General features: G+C 41.4%; 1 protein-coding gene across 1 annotated transcript; it reads right to left on the reverse strand.

The window, feature by feature from the left end:
- Nucleotides 1–6,491: 6,491 nt before the first annotated feature.
- Nucleotides 6,492–18,008, reverse strand: LOC148020157 (protein REDUCED CHLOROPLAST COVERAGE 2-like). The gene is made up of 23 exons (XM_087700452.1): nucleotides 17,278–18,008; nucleotides 17,019–17,080; nucleotides 16,574–16,666; nucleotides 16,055–16,127; nucleotides 15,172–15,669; nucleotides 15,022–15,089; nucleotides 14,779–14,910; nucleotides 14,632–14,673; nucleotides 14,020–14,526; nucleotides 13,683–13,843; nucleotides 13,064–13,595; nucleotides 12,856–12,918; nucleotides 12,653–12,754; nucleotides 12,197–12,517; nucleotides 11,955–12,047; nucleotides 11,774–11,875; nucleotides 11,574–11,678; nucleotides 11,326–11,459; nucleotides 11,060–11,243; nucleotides 10,829–10,960; nucleotides 10,578–10,690; nucleotides 10,415–10,502; nucleotides 6,492–10,334 (listed from the first exon to the last, which is right to left on the reverse strand). The coding sequence occupies exons 1-23, from the start codon at nucleotides 17,348–17,350 to the stop codon at nucleotides 7,542–7,544; spliced, it is 6,471 nt and encodes a 2,156-aa protein (XP_087556578.1). The 5' UTR covers nucleotides 17,351–18,008; the 3' UTR covers nucleotides 6,492–7,541.
- Nucleotides 18,009–20,282: the final 2,274 nt, after the last annotated feature.

Here is a 20,282-nt window from a genome sequence, read left to right on the forward strand (position 1 = left end):
AGTTGCCAAGATAAGATCATCAGATATAACAAGGTACACCACATTGATCCTTTCAATCTTGACATTAGATTTATTAGGCGCAATGTTGCAATCATGATTCTTGTCCTGCACTTTGCCCTTTCCCTTTTCCTTGCACTTGAGTTCATGCAGTTTATGGCACTATGGCTGAATATGACTTGCTTTCCCACAATAATGACAAGTAAGACTGGACTTACAGCCATGGGACTTACTGCGAGACTGTCCATGTGTCCTAGATTGAAACCAATTAGAGTCTCTACCATAGCCATTTCCATCCTACCGGCCTCTCAGAATCAATGCATGTGACATATGGGAAGCATCCACTTTCTTTCTACTCACTTCTTCTGTCAAGAAGACACTCTCAACATCCTACAATTTCAACCCATCCTTAGCATAGAGAGCCATACAGAAAGTGTCCCATGACTTAGGTAGAGTACTAAGAAGAAATAAAAGATGCAAAGTATCCTTGAACTCAATCCTACAAAGCTAAATGGCTAATGATGGAATGAAACTCATTCAAGTGTACAAACATAGAATTCCCTTCCTTTATACGAAGGTCCATTAATTGTTTCATCCAATACATCTGAGAGGACTCTGCTTCTCATAAAGATTCTTAGTCTGTGTCCAAATCTCATATGTAGCCTGATTTCGAGTTATAACATTGTAGTGAACTTGCTTAGAGAGTGATAAAATGATCATGGACTTGCATAGCTCATCCAGTTCATCCCAATCCTTAATTGCAATGTTGAAGATAGCACTAATACATGCCATATATGGGTCTTCCAATAGCTATAATGGGTCCCATCCAGTTTCTCAATATTGAAGATAGCACTTGCCATAATGAGACCAAGAAAGTACACAAAAGGGCAAGACAGACTGCTATAATACACTGTACATTAGCCCCAAAATCATTGCTAAATCAAGTGGGAGACTAGATATACTACCAAAGTAATGAGCTGTCCACAACCTGTAAGCAAAAGACTGTCAAGTCCAAGTAACTGCCCTCACATAGAATGCATAAAACAGAAATGATATGTTTCTGTAATAAACTGTAGCAATATATCAACAACCAACCATGAGCAACCAAGAAGGAAGAAGCCAAGAACAACCGACATTGAAGAAAGGTCACAACTACAATATGTCAGAAACCATATATGCAACATGCATAAATGCCATGCACAAGGTAGGTATCAAGGGTAAATGAAGAGAACTACCATATGCATAATCCACTTAGCAAAAGCTCAATACATAACTTAGAAGCATATAAATACCACTAACAACACCTTGATAGATGTAAGTACCACATCCAAGCCAAGAGATCAAGTCATCACATGATAGGGTAACTGCATCCAATAAATATCAAGAGAGCATATACATGTCACAATGAGTCCCACTATCTCACTATGATAAGCTCAAGCTCAACTGCATAAACCAAATGCTCTGTAGTATATCTCCAAGTGCCAATATGGCTCAATACACAAAGATGAGTAGCTCCCACTAAAGCAAAAGTTGAATGCAAATGAGCAAGCAAAGCTCAAAACATCATGTGAATGACATCTAGACATCCAAGATCCATAGAACATACATTTGGGAGCATAAAACCCAATACGTGTTTCAAGCTTGTAACTACATAAACTACTGCAACAACCAAGGCTGTGGAACCATAGTCAAGGTGACTATTGCCAAGCTCAAAATCAAAGTTCAAGAGCATTCAAGAGTATATTCAAGTGCATAGACCAATGTTAAGTATCAGCACATATGTTTGAAGCACCAAATGATATCCAAGAGCAATAGGCATTTGGGGTTCCTTGAGAAAAACATGTTGTCCACTATATCACAATAGTGAAATTTTTGCTAAAAGTGATCTAATATGCAAGCTTAATTGAAGCCTAAAAGCATTGAAAGACGTGTGTTGAGCATCCTCAAGGGTCAAACTAACATTCAAGCACCAATACAAAGCTCGCAATCTCTGATACATTGAGTTAAGCACAAGCTCAAGTTAGGCCAGTAGCATTACAAAACATTACACAATATCCCAACATTAGCGTGATTGTATAGGGGCATGAATGAAGACATATATGAGCTCGAAACAGTAAAAGAGAAACATGGCTATAGACCTATAACAACAAGTCTGCTATGAATAACAGTAAATAGGGGTGGAGGGAAACTCAAATCCAATGCCAAATGCCAAGTATTAGTTCTAAGGGTGGTCAACATTGATGGGGAACCTTCTGAGGAGTGTACGGGAGCTAGGAAGGAGGTCAAGTGGGCCAAGAAGAGGAGCAAGGACATCACATGTAAACACACTACCTGTAGCCCCTCTTATTACTACCTATGCTGGTGATGATGAGGCTTTAGAAGCACTCTAAGGTGCTTAGGTAGGTCACGTGAAGTCCTGGAACATGCCACAACAAGCTAGGAAGAAGCCAGGAGAGGATGGAGCTCAACGCGTACCTTGAAGGTTGAAGCTTGGTTGCCCATGACTGTGAACTGTATATATTTGAATGGAAGCTGAAGCAAGGGCTTGAGCTCTTGGGGGAGATAGCTCTGATACCAATTGAAGGGAGTGAGCCCAAAGTGGAAGCACGTGAGTGGAAGCAAGAGCTATGGTGAAAGAAGCAAGAGATGTGAGGACTCCGATAGTCATAATGTGTGACTGGCCTTCCCTTTATTCAAATGTCACTGAAAGAATAAACAATGAAGTGACAGTGATGGGCGCTTGACACATGCAATGTATAGGTGTGCGGGTATTGTAAGTGTAATAATGCACGGGTGGCTAGGCACATGCACCTTTAACCCCAAGATATTTGATAATTATACATGCAACACTCTAGTGAATTCTTTTTAATAAAAAATTTCAAATTTTAATGATTTTGTGAAAAAACATATTTTTTGAATTCTATTTATGTAAACAAGCCTTGGGGCAGGCTTGGGCATGCGAGTAGTAAGATCGGTTTAAGCAACGTAGGGGAAGTGGTGTGATGTTGTGTCTAGGCTAGACCGGGGCCATTTGGAGCCATTTTTGTTAGGCTGGGCAAGGCAAGGAGGGGGCAGGGTGGTGGTACTAACTCATGGCCACCATCTAGGCTAGCAATGCTCCTAGCCTTTACCACTAGGCACACCACATACTATTGGGCTCTCCCATTACATCGATAGCAGTTGCCACTACGTTCACTATCGTTCTGAGAGAGAGAGAGAGAGAGAGAGAGAGAGAGAGAGAGAGAGAGAGAGAGAGAGAGAGAGAGAGAGAGAGGCGTGACACAACGACATATTTTGTAGAAGATAAAAACACATATGAAAGATGATGATGAAGTATGTATGGGGTAGCAAACCTATTGATTTTGTACTCTTTTGTTGCTTCACTCCAACAACTCATTATCCCTCTTCCCTCAAACGATTATTTTAGTGTATCAAAATAAAAAATATTCCTTTCATTTTAGCAGATGAATAAGAGGAGTAGTGGAATTGAGTGTGGCATCCATCTCTATGGCATACAGTAGGTCTCTTGTGCTGAATCGACGTTAAGTCTTATGAGAAACGACCATCCCTTCAAAGCATGATGCTCTCTCTTGTCTTGCAGAATCTAAGTTGCCATCTCCGACAAATTTGGGATGATGATGGGCAAGGCTGTGCCACCCCAGTTCAATGCTACCCTAGTTAAAGTATATACATATTTTTGTGATATATGGATGTGATTATCAAATTGGTCTGCACGTTATGCCATCATTTATGTGCTCCATATCCATCGCATGTACAATCCCACCATGTGCAAGCCTACATGACTAGCATGCATATCACTTAAATCATTGGCTCATGACTTAACCATGTGGAGTGCTCTTGATTAGGTGGCCTCCACCATCAATGATAATTCTTTACACTAACTTTGAGGTTAATCAACTCAATCACTAGTTGCAACTCTCTACCACATCAACTGTTCGCCAGTGCCTCCCTAGCTCTACCTAAGCACATAGAGCGGTCACATATGTAGAAACCCCATTTTTGCTTTTTTGATAGCTCAAAACCCCCTCCATAATACCCCCACCAATTTCACTTTTTCTAAGTCAAAAATTAGCACCGAGGCCCCCAAAGGCAAAAGTAGCTTTTCTTGGTTAATCGATGCGATGTCAATTGCAATTGAGCATAAACTAGAAAAAAGATAAATAGAAAGTCTTTGAAATTGAATTTAAGCCTAAAAAAATATAAATCAAAAGTCTGAATTCATTAGCTGCACGCGTAATTATCTCATTTCATTAATATATTTCGCATTCTACGAAAGGAAAAAAAAAAGACCATCTTGTGCACGATGGTTTTCTTCGTGCAGCCTGTCTCCGATTCATCGTCCATGGAAGAAGCTCGAGCCATGTTTGTCGGCTCAACCCTCTGATGAGCTCCTTTGAAGGAATCAGTCTATGCCCAAAAGTAAGGCCTTTATGAGCTGGATTGGCAATATGTCTCTTCGTACTGTTTGTGTTCAAAGACACGATGCTGGCCTTGCTTTTGCATCTGGTCATGGTTCTTGCTGTTTTGGTGGTGTCAATAACATATAGTTAAACGAGTCTGTCGAGCATCTTGGTTTATAATTCTTCTTCAGGAATAGCCATGGCAGTTAAAATGGAGATGATACATGGATTGTTGTGAGCAATTATGGTCCTAATCTATCTTCTCAGAGAGTTGATTTGTGGGTTGAGCTTTCTAAGCTTGATCTCAAAGGTAATAATGTGTCCTTTAGGGACTTCAAAATGGGAAATTATCAAGTGAAAATTCCGTCAGTCTTGAAGGGTTTGGAAAAGATACATGGACTTCCCTTAGCGAGAAGTTCAAGCTGGTGGCCATTTAGACTCTCAAGAAGCCTACAAGGCAATAGCCCCATGAATGAGGAATGCTACTAGGCCATACTTGATTGTTAATCTCTCTGAAGATGGGGTTTGGCTTCCTTCTTTTTATGATATGTTTTTGGATACTCAAGGGCTTTTGTCAGCATCTTCATATGTGGATGCTTACTAGAAGTGTGCCTATTTTTTGGTTAATGGAAATTACTAGCTGGCGTGTATCCCCCATCCTCCCCCAAAGACTTGTCTGTCTATATGAGTGGTTCTGATCTGTAGACAGCTCCAGCTGGACGGTTATACTTCAGTGTATTTTGTTTCTGAGAAATTTAGTTAGCTTTTTTCGCAGAAAACCAAGGAAATTGGCAGCCCTTTGCTTGCCAACCCTACACTTGTCATGCGCACCTGCTAAGCAGATTATCTAGACTGGGCATTACAAACAAGGTCATGTCATGCAAGCTTTTGATGCAAATGGGATTCTGGGAACACATTATCTGATCAGTCAGATTGTTTCCTTGCTTTATCATTTCAAAAGAAGGGTTGTCCTCTAAGCCCCTGGTTTCTACAGCAACCCTTCTGCTCATTGAACAGAGCAGCTGTGTCAGGTGAAATTAAAGGGTTAGATGTACAGGGCAAGAGCTATTGGGGTCAAGCATTCCCAATTTAACTCCATGACTGGGCAAGAACTATTGGGTTCAAACACTTGGAGAATTTAGATGTTACCATGAAAATTGTGGAATTATGGGGTCTTGCTTCAGGGGTTAATGTGAATCTGCACAAGTATTCCCTCACAAGTCACTCAGATTCTAATATATACAATTTTGGATTGAAAGGGAAATCAGCAGTCTTTTCAGGATTCTGGGATGCCCATGTGGTGAGACTATTTCCTCATTTGAGACTTTTGCTCTTCAATTCCATGAAGTTCCATCAAACCAGAATGGATTGAGGAGGTATTAAATGAAGACAGCTTCTTGCTACACTTGATTCTCCAGAAATGGTTAGTTGTGAGAGGTAATACGCTATGGGGAACTCATTTCTCAAGTGAAAAAGGGTCATTCCTTATCGTAGAAATTTGAAATGCCTCACTTCCTTGAAATCTTTAAGGGTTTAAATGTGAAGTGTTGGTTGGAGCCTGCCTGCCAGAATTCTGCTTATAATCAGTTTTAACGTAATACTTGTTGTAGATGTAAACTCCATACAGATTTCTTTAGCTACACAATTGGAATGTGGTTTCTCGACTAAATTCTAGAAATCAGTTATACTATCCTGTCAGGTCCTTGGCTTCAGAACTCTATTATTTTCACGACCTTTCATCTCTTGGATGAGGACTAATTAAAGGCTATGTGGGAACCAATAAGACTATTTTGTTAGGCCTTAGACTTCAGGTCCATATTGTTCTTGGGACCTTTCAACTCTTGAATAATGTATATCACCTGAAGGCTGTAGTATATTGCAGCATCTGGATCTACTTGTTAGCAAACTTAGCACCAAAATCTCTCAATGTTATTTTTACCTGAATGGAAGAGAGATAGATAGAGTCTTCCAGCCAACATTTGAGAGCAAAAACAGAACTTTCCAAAAAAGAAAACATTATCATGTCTTCACAAATGAAAAATAAAGGGGGAGGGAGAAGATTAGTGTAATACTGGCATGTGGTACATTCTTAAATCATTCAGGCCACATTAACATGCTTAGTCAGTGAGATTATATTTCTAACAAAGAATACATTGTTTGCTCCCAAGGTCAGGCCATTTTCTCTTAGCCAAACATTGGGAAATCCTCTTGCATGCAATAAGTCTTTCCTCATCAATGCTTTAAATTCCTGTTTACGTCAATTAAACATGAAAGGAACAGTGAGAAACAGTGAATAATAAAGATTACAGACTGGAAAACATTGGAGTCTGGACACAGTTCAGAGCCTACTCTGTTAAGGGGGCCCACAACCCTTCTAGTTTGTAGTGTAGGCATAGCAAAATAATCAGGCCAAAATCATTGTACAGTCTTTACATCGCTACTGTTGTTAGAGTGTGCACTTTGCAACACTTAAGGACGCCCAAGCATGCACACAACATACACATACACCAGCTGTATGGTCCTGTTTCCTGGATATTTGTGAGGCCCTTATCCTCACCTTTCTGGCTGTTTTTAAAAGCCCCTTCATGCACAAACGGCTGCAGTTTTAGGCCTGCTAGGGCTGTCTATTGTACTTAGTCCCTCGACAGCCCGAGATGATGCTCTACTCCATTCAGAAGTCATCTTTGTTGATGTTACCTCCAACGAAGCACAGGATTCGACATTGCTGTACTAGGTGCAGAGTTTGACCTGTGAGTGAGGCTTGAAGTGAACAATACTCAGCTGCATTCACCTTCAGTTGACTCACCTTTTCATTAAGTTTTCTCTAGTGTGTGGTAACAAAATTGAACTCGGTGTCAGCTATAAATGGCGGTAATCGAGAATGCATGGCCTGCAACAGATGTCAGCAGGGACATGAGGCTGCAAGGGCCCCTCATTGCAGTAGACAAGGAGCAAGCTTCTACCTATTTTGCAGTGCATAAAACCATGCCTACCAGACTACTGCCCTTTGCCTTCTTTCCTTTCTAGCTAATTTTCTTCTCCTTGTCCCTGTTCATCTTCATAATAATCAGGTTTCAGGATCACCTTGAGTTCCATCTATAGCAGAACATACTGCATTGGTTCTCAGCGCACGCGGACCACTTGTGGCTGAGTTACAGGCAAGCACTCTCTACTAGAAGATCGAGATGTGCTCTTGGCTCTCTGACCTATCCCTACATTGTATAGCCGAGAGCTTCCATCAGCTCCATTGTGTCTATGATAAGAATAAACAGTTCCTCTGACATTCCTTGTGGGTTGGCTTCGTGACCTTCGCCGCCGTTTTGTTACCAGTGTGAAGCCATCTCCATTTCCGTTTGAAGCATCCTCCATTGTGTTGTGGCTCTCTCCTATACCACTCTCACTACTAACATCAGAGCTCTCACTTAGTGCATTCCCATTCTCATGTTGAGCATCTCCTTTCATGTCAACTACACTATCAGGGAGGGATTCTGTGGGTTCAACTTCCCCATTAATTGATGTTACATCTTGCACAAGGTGACCGTTACCCATGCTGGTCTCTACCTGTGCCACCTCCTCTTTTGTTGAAATTAAAACTCCCTCCTTTTCAGTCTCACTTGCACCACTCAAGTCCAGTTTACAACTTTGTGTAGGGCTTGCAAGTTCAGGTTCTGTCTCATTTTCACTTTCACCTTCACTCACAATTTCAGCCCATGACTTGGATGAATTTTGTTTCTTTAACTCAGCATTTTCATCACTACTATTGATGGTGTTCTGTGCCAAATTATCATTCACAATATGCGTTTCTGACAAATCTGATTTACTACAATGGTCCTCAATTTGCATGGGCTTGCCTGTTGATTCTGTTGTGTGACTTAGACCGGTACTTTCTTCAGCTTTATCAACTGACTCTGAGGCCTCTGTCCTTAACTCAGCTGATTCACTAACAATACGGACGTCCGAGACCTGACATTGTTTAGAGTTGACAGAGTCATTTGAGATATCATCTTCAACTTTCTGCTTTTCTGTGCTTAGCGGCTGAGATGGCTGCCATGCTTTTCCAGGGATGAACTCAGCAGCATTCGGGTTCATAGCCTTTCCAGAAGCACATTCCACAACATTGACACAAGTCAGGGGAGGCACAGTTACTGTACTGCCATTTGCATGTGCACCATTCGAGACAGATTTCATATCAGCAGGAACTTTGGGTTGATAAATTGCTACAGGACCTGTGGTTGAATTCATTGAGTTGGAATAACTGGATGACCGAGGACTATAATTCATCCTTGCTCGACGTGAAGGTTTTCTAATTGGAGTCAAGGCCATGGTTGTGTTGTGTGTGATAGGCATGTTGAGGGGATGAGGAAGTAAACCACCTGACTGTGAGGGTTTCCCATCCTTCATGGGTGTCACTGCTACTGTGCCAAATACAGGATTTGTCAATGTTGCAGCAGCTGATGGTTTATAAGGTGTGGCAGTGGCTGAGAGCTTCTTGGATGCATCAGTCAATCCAGCATGGCTAGTATCAGTAGAATCTGAGGGCTTTGCTTCATTTTTTTCTTGCATCTCATCATCCACATTGCTCTCAAGAGTTGAAGCTTGTTCTTTCAAAGTGGGCGGTGACATTGTTTCTGTTTGCTCTGTTTCCTGTTGAGAAGGTTGCTGTCTGTCTTGAGGATTGGTTCCAGATACACATTTCTCTATCAGCAGGTCTGGATCAGGCTCTTCAGATGTCTTATCAGATGAGTTGTCTGCACTGCAAGTGCCAGTATGAACAGAAGAGGGAGTGTTCTCTATTAACAAGTCTGGATCAAGCTCTTCAGAGTTTTTATCAGATGAGTCTTCGGCGCTGCTGGTTCCTTGACTAGCAACAGTATCAGCATTTTCTTCCTGACTTGTAGCGGAAAGGCTTGAACTCACATCTTGAATACCAGATTGAAGTTCTCTGCTGGTACTGCTTTTATGCACATCATCATCTCCCAACTGTTGAGCCTCAACCTTTTGTTCCTTGTGTGGGTTCTTATCCATGGGTTCAAAAGGAGGTCTTGAAAAGGTTGACCTTGGCACAGTACACTTGCCAGGTGGAGCTAGAGCTACTTCCTTATATGAAGGAGCAGATTTAAGAGAAACATGAGAAATTACTGAGCTTGAAGGCACATGTGACTCAATCTTGCCATCTTCTGCAGAAATAGTTCCACTTAAATTCACCTGCTTGACCACGTCCTCAGGTTCAGGACCAGCTGAAGTACATGCAGAAGATACTGTGCAAGCTTGAGAGTGAGCTGGCTGTGTTGTATCTAAAAGAGCCATCTTCTCCTGCTCATCAACTGGTCCAGTCTTTTGTTGAGCTTGAGAAGCAGGCCTAGCATTGATTGAAGATGCCTTCACTAGTTTCCTTGCAAGCTGTGTGTCAGAAGCTGTAGCTGTCCTGGGTGATGCAAATGAGCTGGTGGCTGCTTGTGTTGCCATACTTTTACGCTTACTAGATGCAGAACCGGCATGGGTGCTATTCCCTCTATGTCTAGCAGGATCTTGTGGACTCCTTGGTCCATTGCTGGTGAAATTAGTGGCCAGCTTGGTCAGAGTAGGCTTGCGAGAACCAAATCTTCTGGCTGCTGCTGCAGAATTGCGTCCTCTTGGCACTGCTTCCTGCCAACCTTCATCCTCATCAAATGCATTTTCAGAATTCTGCAAGTTCACTTGATCTATGGTTTCAGGGGAATTATGTTTTTCCAACACAGTCTCAACTTTTAAAGGAGGTGCTGATGTGGCTGTCATCATAATGCCAATATCAGATTCTTCCATGGTACCTACAAGTTTCTTATCATCCTCAGAGATGATGTTTCCTAGTTTGTTGCCTTCCTTTGGATCATTTGAAAAAGAAGATTCCCATGTGTTTGAGCTCCCCTTTTTGTTTGACTGCAGCCAAACAGATGCAATATAAGTAGCCAGTCACCACAATATCCATTGAATGAAAACAACCAGAAAACATCTCTTACCTTGGTACGGCGGGTCTTTTTCTTCCCATCCAGATCCTTTCCCTTTGCTTCCTCGTTTTCATTTATGTAATCAAGTAGATCTGACACACTGTTCAATCGGCCACTGTTTAACTAGCAGCAATCAACTATTTAGAATTTGTAGAATGAATGCAAATGAGGTTACCTTAAGTGTCCTTTGCTTGCAATGGAAGCATCTGGCTTTGGTGTACCATTACGTGCAGCCTCCTGCTGCTCGAGTGCTTTTGATTCAAAATACTCGAGCCATGCCGCAGCATCCTAATCCATGAAGAAGAATGTCAGATGGACTTGCTAGCTTGTGTTTGGCAGATATGAGGTCACATGAAGACTCACTGAAACAGCCAGCATTCAAGTGAATCAACAATCAGGCCAAATAGAATTTTATAGCTAAATGACCTGTGTGCGAAGATCTTCAGAACCAAGCTTAGCTTGCAAGATCTGTAGAGTTGTTTGTTCATGTTGGACACTTAGAGAGTATGCTTCCATCAAAGAAAGTGCAATTGCTATGGCATGGTAGCTTGCAGCAGTCTGCCAAATGTGGAACAGTGCTGATTAGTGAGATGAAGAAAGTCTGGTAGAGCACCTAATTAAAATTATGAAGTGAAGCATCTGTCAGCTGAATAGCACCTGTATGTGGTCAGCACCAAGAAGCCGCTGATTACATTTCAATGCTTCATGCAAATACCGAAGAGCCACATGGATATTCCCCAAGCCTTCTTCCATCATTGCAACATTGATATATGTTGCTGCCGTGTTAGGATGTGAAGGACCGCAAGTTAAGTGTAGAAGATAGAGTGCACGATTAACATATCTGCAGAGGCAATAGAAGCCTGAATATCTACTCTTCATTCATGTAAACTTTGAAAAACTATAAACAGCTTCAAAGAGATTACTTGAGAGCAAGTTCAGTATGCTGGAGTCTGTAGTAAAACACAGCAAGGTCACCATAGCTTTTCATGGTATCTGGGTGATCTAAACCAAGTTCACGTTCATTAATGTCCAATGCTTTTTGCTGATATATTGTAGCCTAAGCACAAATCAGATGTAAAATTAGGTCTTTTTCAAATAACTTCAGCTTCGGATGCTCAAATGTCTTTTCCAAATGATAAAAGTTGAATTAATTTTGAAAAATGAGTCGTACCTGATTGAAATCCCCTGTATGATACAGGACGACAGCCAAAAGACTGTAAGCACCCGCAGTCATCCGATGATAAGGTCCACATACTGCAATGAGTTTGGCAAGGGCCTATGACATTGCCCAAAGAGAGACAGTAGCTTGTTAATGCCCAAAACTGATCAATGTCATTAGGTGGACAAGACTATTTTTGTCTATCAAATTACCTTGGTTCCATAATTGACAGCATCATCCAATTTGCCCTTGTCAAGGGCAGTTTTCGAGGATTCAAGTAATGTGCGGCCATCAGCAGAAGAACATGCAACTTGCTGAGGAATACATATAACATGTAAGATGATTGCTGGATTTCAACCAACGGAGCAGTGAAGGCTTTGAAGTAGTAAATACCTTGTACACAGGAACCATGCTGATAACATCGACCTTCTTGAACGGGTTAGGACTTTCCATGTCATAATCTCTAGGGGCCAGCTCTACACCAACCTGTTTGTAATTATGAATGTTAAGTTTGCAAAGACTATTCCAACCAAGCATACATACTACTAGATAAAATCTGTCAGCTCTGAAAAGGCAGACGGGTGGCATTTGCAAATCTATACAATTTCTACAATAACATTGCAACACACACTGACCTTGTGGCATAGACCTCGCAGAATTGCAAACTTCCTGAGCTCAAACCGTACATCAGCATCAAGTTTCCATTTAAACCTTTTCTCCAAAAAGACTTGGAGCCACTTCCAAATTTGTTGGTCTGAGGTCCTAAGATCAACAGCTAGCTCTTCCTCTGGCACAGTTCCAAGCATGACATTCAAAGCTGCTGCTATTCCAGTTGCTAAATCAGGTATGCCGGGTAAAGCTGCCACAACAGCTTGCAGCAAATGCTTGTAGGCACGTGTCACCATCTCATGAATGCACATTGATTGAACATGAGGAAGTTTCTCTGATAGCTCCACCTGAGCCAGTCAATAGAAATAATCAAGGCTTCAAAGAGGCTCTTACGTGCAGTTCAAACGTAAATAGTATATTTGCATGATATATTTTTATTGGGCGTTGAATGCCACACAGCATCAACCAGTGTTTGAACTCACCACGCGACCTAGAGAGCGCATTCGCAAGCCTCGAGTGTGCATAAAGTCAGTCAGTGTTCTCCCATCCACTGGAGACAGCTCCAAGGATCCAAAATCGGCAACCTAAGAAACGACACCAATATGGTTGCTTTATTTTGAAGAAAGCAGCCATACTAGAATCCAATTCTTTGTTAGAAATCGTTTCAAGGAGTTGAAACAAGTACCAGTTTTGGTAATGCAACTTCCTCATAATATTTCTTTGCTTCATCAGTCAAGTTGGCTAGAGACTGAAAAAAAGAAACAGCCATAGGTGATGCACAGAGACTATATGCAAAAGACACTCTCCAGTAAATCATAAGTCACTTGGTGAGAGAGCGCACTAATCAGGGTCAGCAGATCTGTGTAGAGCAAGTAAAAGTTGGTTGGACAGACCTTGGAATGTAGACCTGTATTCGTCTCTCTGAGTCGTTTGAAGGCATCCTCAGAGAGCAGGCTCTTTAATTCTTCATTGTCAACTAATTCATTGGTACAGCTTTCAGCTCCTATATCCTCAGATTGGGCCAAACCTTCAGAGTTCTCTGGGCTGAGTTTAGATTTGTCCACATCAATGGGAATTGAAGTTGGAGCTTGAGAATTTCCCTGGTCACATTTGCCACTGTTGTGATTCCCCTCTAAAGATGGGTTTCCTTGCTTGGACTCACCATTTTCTCTAGGACTACTTTTGCCAGAATTTGCAGACTCCTTTTCTGCTTTTTCTTTTTCTGCCAATGCTTGAGATTGCAGGTGCTGCACCCAGCATGCACCAAGTTCCCATCGTAGAAATGCATCTTCAACATCTCCTTCTTGCTCCAAATCTGCTATACTTTTCTGTAATATCCCATTGACCAAAGACCTTGCAGCAGCCAGATTATCTACCTCGGTAACAGTTCGAGAACTTGGTGCAGAATGCAGCAGAGTTCGAAGGCTGGAAAGAGAAAAACATGTTATGGGAGTGTGCAGACACAGGTGAAAATCTATCTCCATAGCTGATACTGGTAAGTCAGAAAGGTACCTGTTAATGTTAAGGGCATTGGCACCTCCTTCAGGTTGGTCTTCAATCACAATGTCATCAGGCGAAAATTCTGTCTTGTCCAAGTGCACTTCTCCAGCAGCTTTCACCAAGGCTGAAAATCCCTGGTGCCTCACAATCACAACTCCTAAAGTGGAAGTATCCTATACAAGAACAGAGGTTCCAATCACCAGGAGTTAATTAAACAGTCAACCATCATTAACATTACAAGTGTGCATCCAAATATGCACACATTGTTCAATACAGCACAGACATCAAACATTCGAAACGCATAGAGCACTGTAACAACTGCAAATAGTGTCCTGTAATGGAGACTCACGTGTACGGTGGTGCTTTCATTTGCAGTAATTCCTTTGAGCAGATTTCGTTGCGCCATCTCCTTCACTGTTGATCCAGGTGACTGACTATTGTCAATCTTGAGAGCAGGCTTTGTACTTGCATTAGCAATGTCTCGGGTTACTGTAATTATCAGGTTATCTTGGTTTTCCTCATACGGGGTGTGTGAATGTATTTGGCCAGTTTGTGCTGCTGCGTGTTGAATAGCAGCAATTGCTTTGACAACAGCAACATCAACAAAGAGGTTATGTAGAAGGAATGCTTTGCGGTCACGGACTTGCCGCTCTTCAGCTGTTTGGCATGGAAGAGCAGCAAGAATGTGGAATTCCTTTGCCCAAATCCGTTTGACATCTTCTCCAGCTTGGCCACCACCACTGCCTCCCCAAACCTCATCCTCCACAGGAAGTGGTGGGAAAGAAGATGGTGCATCAGCAGCTATGGGTGGGACCACCCATGTGTTTGACCGGAACCCAAAGGGAAGATTTCCAAACTGACCAAGTACATTAACTTATCTGAGCTAAAAATATCAAAAGTTCGAAGTTTAAGCACTAATATAAATCAAGAGTTTTAGCAGCGATGATTCAGGCAAACCCACCTTGTTTCTCTCTACAAAGGCCTTCATTAGCTCTTCATAGGCCTGCAAGAATGAGTCACTTTATGTTAACTCTGTAGTTATTGCAGAGACAAAAAATCCCTGTAATCCTGTTAATAGAAAAAGAGAGAAAAAATGAAGAGGACCAACATTGGCAAAGGCCTTGCTTAATTTTTGGAGCAGATCAACTAATGTATGGCTATGGATGAGCTGTTTCCCAACACTGTAAAATCCTTTCTTGGCAGCTGTTATAGTCACCAACTTTCCATTGCAGAGTTTAACCTGCATTTCACTAATGCTCTTAGCAAGTAGAAATGTAGCTATCTCACATCAGTAATCATGTATTGTACAGGTAGTTGAAACTAGGACGACCCCTTGAAATCAGATGCTTACGTCAATTGAGAAGAAGGCTGTATCGACCTTGGATTCATCAGTTTGCTGCTTTGTAGATTTCCTCAAAACTGTACATAGGAAGCTTCTCAGTGTAATGATTGGTTTTCATAACAAGTGGGAGCGTGTAGGAGAAGTTAATAGAAGACATACACTGTATTGGGGGTGCTAGATGAGAAAGGGAGAAGAACTCATAGAAGCGGCCTAGCTTCGATGGCGGGCACATCCCAGTCATGTCGCGCCTCTCTGTAGCTTCCTTAGCAGCAGCCATAGCCGCAGCTGCTTCATACTTCTTTGGCAATGAGGGCTTACAAGAGTGAGTTTTCCCTTCATCTGCCAACTTGCTGTTTTTCCTATCCTCAGCTTTGTTGTTGGGAGGAGATTGTGAGGGCATGCCATCTTCTTCAGGCAATTTAACTGCCACATCTCCATTTTCTGCATTGTTCTCCTTGGCCTTTTCTGAGCTATTGTCACTTTCCGGTGCAGGATGCTCAGCATTCAAAGGCTGAGACCCATCCTTGACATTTGAAGTTTGAAAGGTGCAGTGAATAGGCTCTGAGAGCTTTGCAGAGGGTCCAAATGAATTCGTGCATGCAACAATGTCAAGCAGCCTACGAACATGGCTGATGGATTGCACTTCACTGTAATCCTCTGTTAGACAACAGAGTTCAAATGCATGCATTAGGAAGCATATACAACACCATGCTGAAATCAAGAAGGTTCAAATATCAAACTGATCATGAATAAGATCATGAAGAATTAATTACACATGCACACTTCACAGGCATATCACCATGCAAAATCTCTAGCACACTTCACAGGCATATCACCATGCAAAATCTCTAAGGAAGCCTCCAAATAAACTAAACATGAATATGATTCTGAGATCAGATGGAAGAAGAACTGAAACACTACCCTACATCCCATTTAACATAAGCATAAACAAGATCATGCAGCAATTAAGGAAGAAATTTAGATGACCACATCAGCACATGCTAGAATATGGAAAGGGGGAAAGCGACTGTGCAGCACCCACCTTCAGCAATCCTAATGACACATGGCTTCAGCATTGATACCTCGAGCATATCACGCAGCCTGTCCCCACGAACCTAACCATTTGGAACCACAGAAGTCTATTAGAAATTCAAATTGTGTGCAGCTGAAATATGACAAAATAGCATTCAAGAAAACTAGGACAGACATATTAAAAGGCAAAACGATTGATAGCACACAATCCAGAGAAGATGGAAGGGAATCACAATAAATTGTTCGAAGAAGTAGCATTTGTCTGACACAGAGAGAAAACAGCCATTATGGTTTATGTTACATAGAGATAAAACAGCCCTTCTGATTTTTGGTAGCTTAGCGTTCTACATTTGGCAAATGGGCAAACCAACCCTGGCTTAGGTTTGCAAAATGGCGTTCTCACAATTTTGCACTTTGAGCAGCTAATCCTGCTACTAACCAATTAGTTAAATCAGATAGAATGGAATGTCAAAAACTAAGGGTCGAACAGAGGTCTAAAGGATAAGAAGATGCCATGCACGATCGTCACCTCATGTGAGAAGGAGTAATTGGTTAAATGGCAGGTCTCCACATGAACGCACAGAAGCCTTCGGACATCCAGAAGCCTATCTGTGGAAATCCCCTGAAACAACATCCACAATTTGAGCTTTGGAATCACCAAATATCAAATCTATGAGTAAAATCCCTCTAATGCATCCCACAATTTTATGGTTTGAACTTTGGAATCACGAGATGTCAATCAAATTTATGAGTACAAAATTATCCCCCTAATGCAACGCATAATTTGATAGGTGATTTTGAGTTTTGGGAAGATTTCCCTGCTGCATAATGTGATTTGGAATAATTTGAGGTTTGCCTTGCCTTATCATGACATATATTTGATGCAACAAGTTGAGCTATGAAAAGATGCTCGGTACAAAATTGTTAAGCACAGCTGGGCATATGCATAGTTTAAACCAAGAACCGTAGCTTACCTTTAGCACAACTGGACTTCCATGCGGAGTGATTACAGTTATGTCCATAACCACAGGTAAAACTGTGCCCAAACAACATGAAGTTTAGCAGGTTTGCAAAAAGAAACTACTCTATGATTGAATAGTGATTAGACATGTTTAAGCTAAATGATTGATGGTTTTAGGTCCATTGCAGCAAATGCTACAAGATCAGTCTTAAACTTACAAATTAACAAGGCAAAAGTGGAGCTTATGAAGAGAGACAGGCAAAATAACTCACTCTTCTCTTCCTTCTTCTTCTTGTCACCCTTGGAAGGCTTGTGGCTCTTGCTCTTGTTAGCACGAGGAGCCATGTTTCAGAGCCGAAGATTGATGAATAACCGGATTAAGCAGGAATGCAATCACCTGACTATGCTTCCGAATCGTGTTCTGAGAAATTGCCCATTCACAGCTAGTGTCCAGAGCTTCTCTATTTGTCTATCCTCTGGTCGTTCGCTACCCTTCCAGAATTGCAAAGCCACTATACTGTCGATTGGACTTTGCTGAATCACATATATTGAGTCTTCTCAGTGCTTTCTAGTGGCATACACAGTGGCTGATGCAACATCAGCACGAACCCGAGCACTAATTGTGCTGCTGGATTGATTAGAAGTATCTACAAAGCAAGAAATTATTATAGATGCCTCTCCCTCTCACCCTCCGATGTTGGAAATGAGAGAGCTCAAAGTACAGCAGCTCCTGAGAATTGATGATGATAATGAATTACATGAGAAAAGAACAAAAAATTGTTAAGGATAAATGCAGAAGTAGAAGTCATGAGATGGCACAAAACCGGATAGAGAGAGAGAGAGAGAGAGAGAGAGAGAGAGAGAGAGAGAGCGGTGCAGTTACGAGCTACAAGACTAGAGGCCTAAACAGAGAATGGAATGGGTGAGAGACACGCACATTAGGCTATTGAAATGAGAAGGCATGAAAAGAGAGAGCCTTGACTAGAGAGAGAGAGAGAGAGAGAAGAGGGATAGGATAGGGGGGGCGAAGGCGCGTGTGTGTCTGTAAGAGAGGTGGTGGCACGAGGCTTTTGCAAATATGAAGATTTGCTTTACAAAATTCGAATATCCTCTCTCTCTCTCTCTCTCTCTCTCTCTCTCATTGATGACAACAGGATGAGGTGCTAGGCTAGGTGTATGTACTGATCCAAGAGAGGAGAGGAGGAAAGAGAGCCAAGAGATAGGATTGAGTGCCCCTCCACTCTCCTCTCCTCTCTGCCCTCCTCTCCTCCCTTTTGAGATTATGTTGAAAACAACTTTTCACCATCATCGGTCTCCTTTACCATATGGGTTTTTCACTACAATGTTTCCCTAAAGTGGGTTTCTCCCTTGTTGGGAAATTCTTACAACTTTTCCCCAATAGTGACACCCAAAATGTATATCTCACAAGGAAATTCTAGATGAAAATTGGAGTTTGCAAATTTAATGTACTCGCAAACACACAGTCAACTAAATACTCTTTCTTGTCCACCTCAAGTGGCATGTAGCCCCTATGCACAACTTGATCACAACCCAAGTTGTGTTTGGACAAATGGACAATTTTGAGTGTTCGTCTTGCAACCATTGCTACTACTTCTTGGCATCCATCATCTTGCCACTTGAGTGTCACATATTGGCTCCCACATTTTCAAGGCCTCATCCATGCTCAAGCTTTGATTATACATCACTCAATTTAAAAGACACCTTAGCTTCAGAGTTCCATAGCTTCAAAAATTCTTGTTAATTTATCTGGAATTTTGTGTAAGGCCTCACATATAGACATGAAATAAGTTAGGCCAACCAATCACACAGGACTAGAGAATCCTCATCCCATGATGTTTAGTTTAAGCAAAAACAAGGCAATCTAAAGACTCCTTGAAATTTCAATTGATGTATCTAGATCTATACATTCATCATATGTTAAGAAAAGTTAAATTGTAGAAGATCAAATCATTTTCATGTAAGCTTCCAAATTTACATGGAAAGACCAATGGTACATTTAAATGATTCAATCATTAAGACCTCACCCTAGACTATTGTTGGCTTAAATGCTTTGAAGCAATTACAACTTTTGACTAAGAGACATGGTAGATTCCGAACTCATTATGGACATAAATTCTATGAAGATAGCATCTATTGTGTGCTACTAGGATTGATCATGGTGATCCTTATCTATTGCAAGAAAGTAAGCATTACGTTCAATATAAGGAAAGCATGCATGTCAAAGCTGCAAAAGTGTAGTTGAGAGTTGATTGGGGGATAGTGTGGGTGACACCCACTCAACCAAATGCCTTCTGTGTCAAACACGAGAGGGAGACCATTGTCTCTATGGAACATGAGGCCAAGGTGGTGGTGAAGAATGATGATGAAATCTTGCAAGTGTTCATGCGACACTTAGCAATGATTGTTGGGACTAAACCTAATGGGCGATTGGATAAATAGACTAGTTCTAAGCTTTCTCTAGGGACTCAATCGCTCCTCTACCTATGATTGCCATTGAAAGGTCCTTCTATGATGAGGAGGTTAAGTTTGGCAATTGACCCCATGAAACGTGGGAGGTCCTCAAGGCCTAATGGACTCCTAGTAGAGGTATACCAAAAGTTGTGGGTTGTGTGTGTGAAGTAAAAGACTGGGAATTTAAAAAAATAAAGTATGATTTTCTCTCATTGTGAAGCAAAAGTCTATGAATTAAAAAAAAGATATGCTAGACATGTTCAATTATTCTTGAAATACTAGATGGATGATTGAGGATTTTAATACAGACAAGCCAAACTAGTCCCCAAAATAGTGGAAGGAGGAAGCTGAGCCATTGGACATTGTTAACCATGCTAAATTTCACCTACAAGATTTTGAAACCCCAAGATGCCATTTTGAACTTAATAGTCCCCATGGATTTAGCTTTAAGGTTGTAGACTGATTTTACTTTGGTTAATACAAACTTTGATAAGGTATATGACAATATTAGTTGGTCCTTCATAAAGGCCACTCTAAGACCCATGGCATTGGGCCAGTCTTTATGAAAATGGCATGATCATCCTTTTAACAGTGTCACTGCTAGTGTATGAATAAAGGGGATGGTTCCCAGTCCACTCAATCTAAGAAGATCCATTTCACAAGGGTGCTCCCTAACCCTATTACTTTTTCCTTCCATCATTGACTCGCCATTAAGGAAAATAGTCTTGAGAATTCATGAACTGCCTATCAGAGCCTTGCCTCCCTAATGGTATTACTTTGTTGCTCAATTTTTCATTGGTGATAA

This window comes from Lygodium microphyllum, chromosome 19 (genome assembly GCF_053477565.2).
Source record: "Lygodium microphyllum isolate KBCC chromosome 19, Lygodium_microphyllum_v1.1.10, whole genome shotgun sequence".
NCBI lineage: Eukaryota > Viridiplantae > Streptophyta > Polypodiopsida > Schizaeales > Lygodiaceae > Lygodium > Lygodium microphyllum.

Coding starts and splice junctions, on each gene's coding strand:
- LOC148020157 (XM_087700452.1), bottom strand. CDS start 17,350: ATGGCTCCTCGTGCTAACAAGAGCAAGAGCCACAAGCCTTCCAAGGGT. Junction 14,911..15,021: donor CAGCCTTCTTCTCAATTGAC/GTAAGCATCTGA, acceptor AGTGAAATGCAG/GTTAAACTCTGCAATGGAAA. Junction 10,961..11,059: donor TTGGTGCTGACCACATACAG/GTGCTATTCAGC, acceptor CACATTTGGCAG/ACTGCTGCAAGCTACCATGC.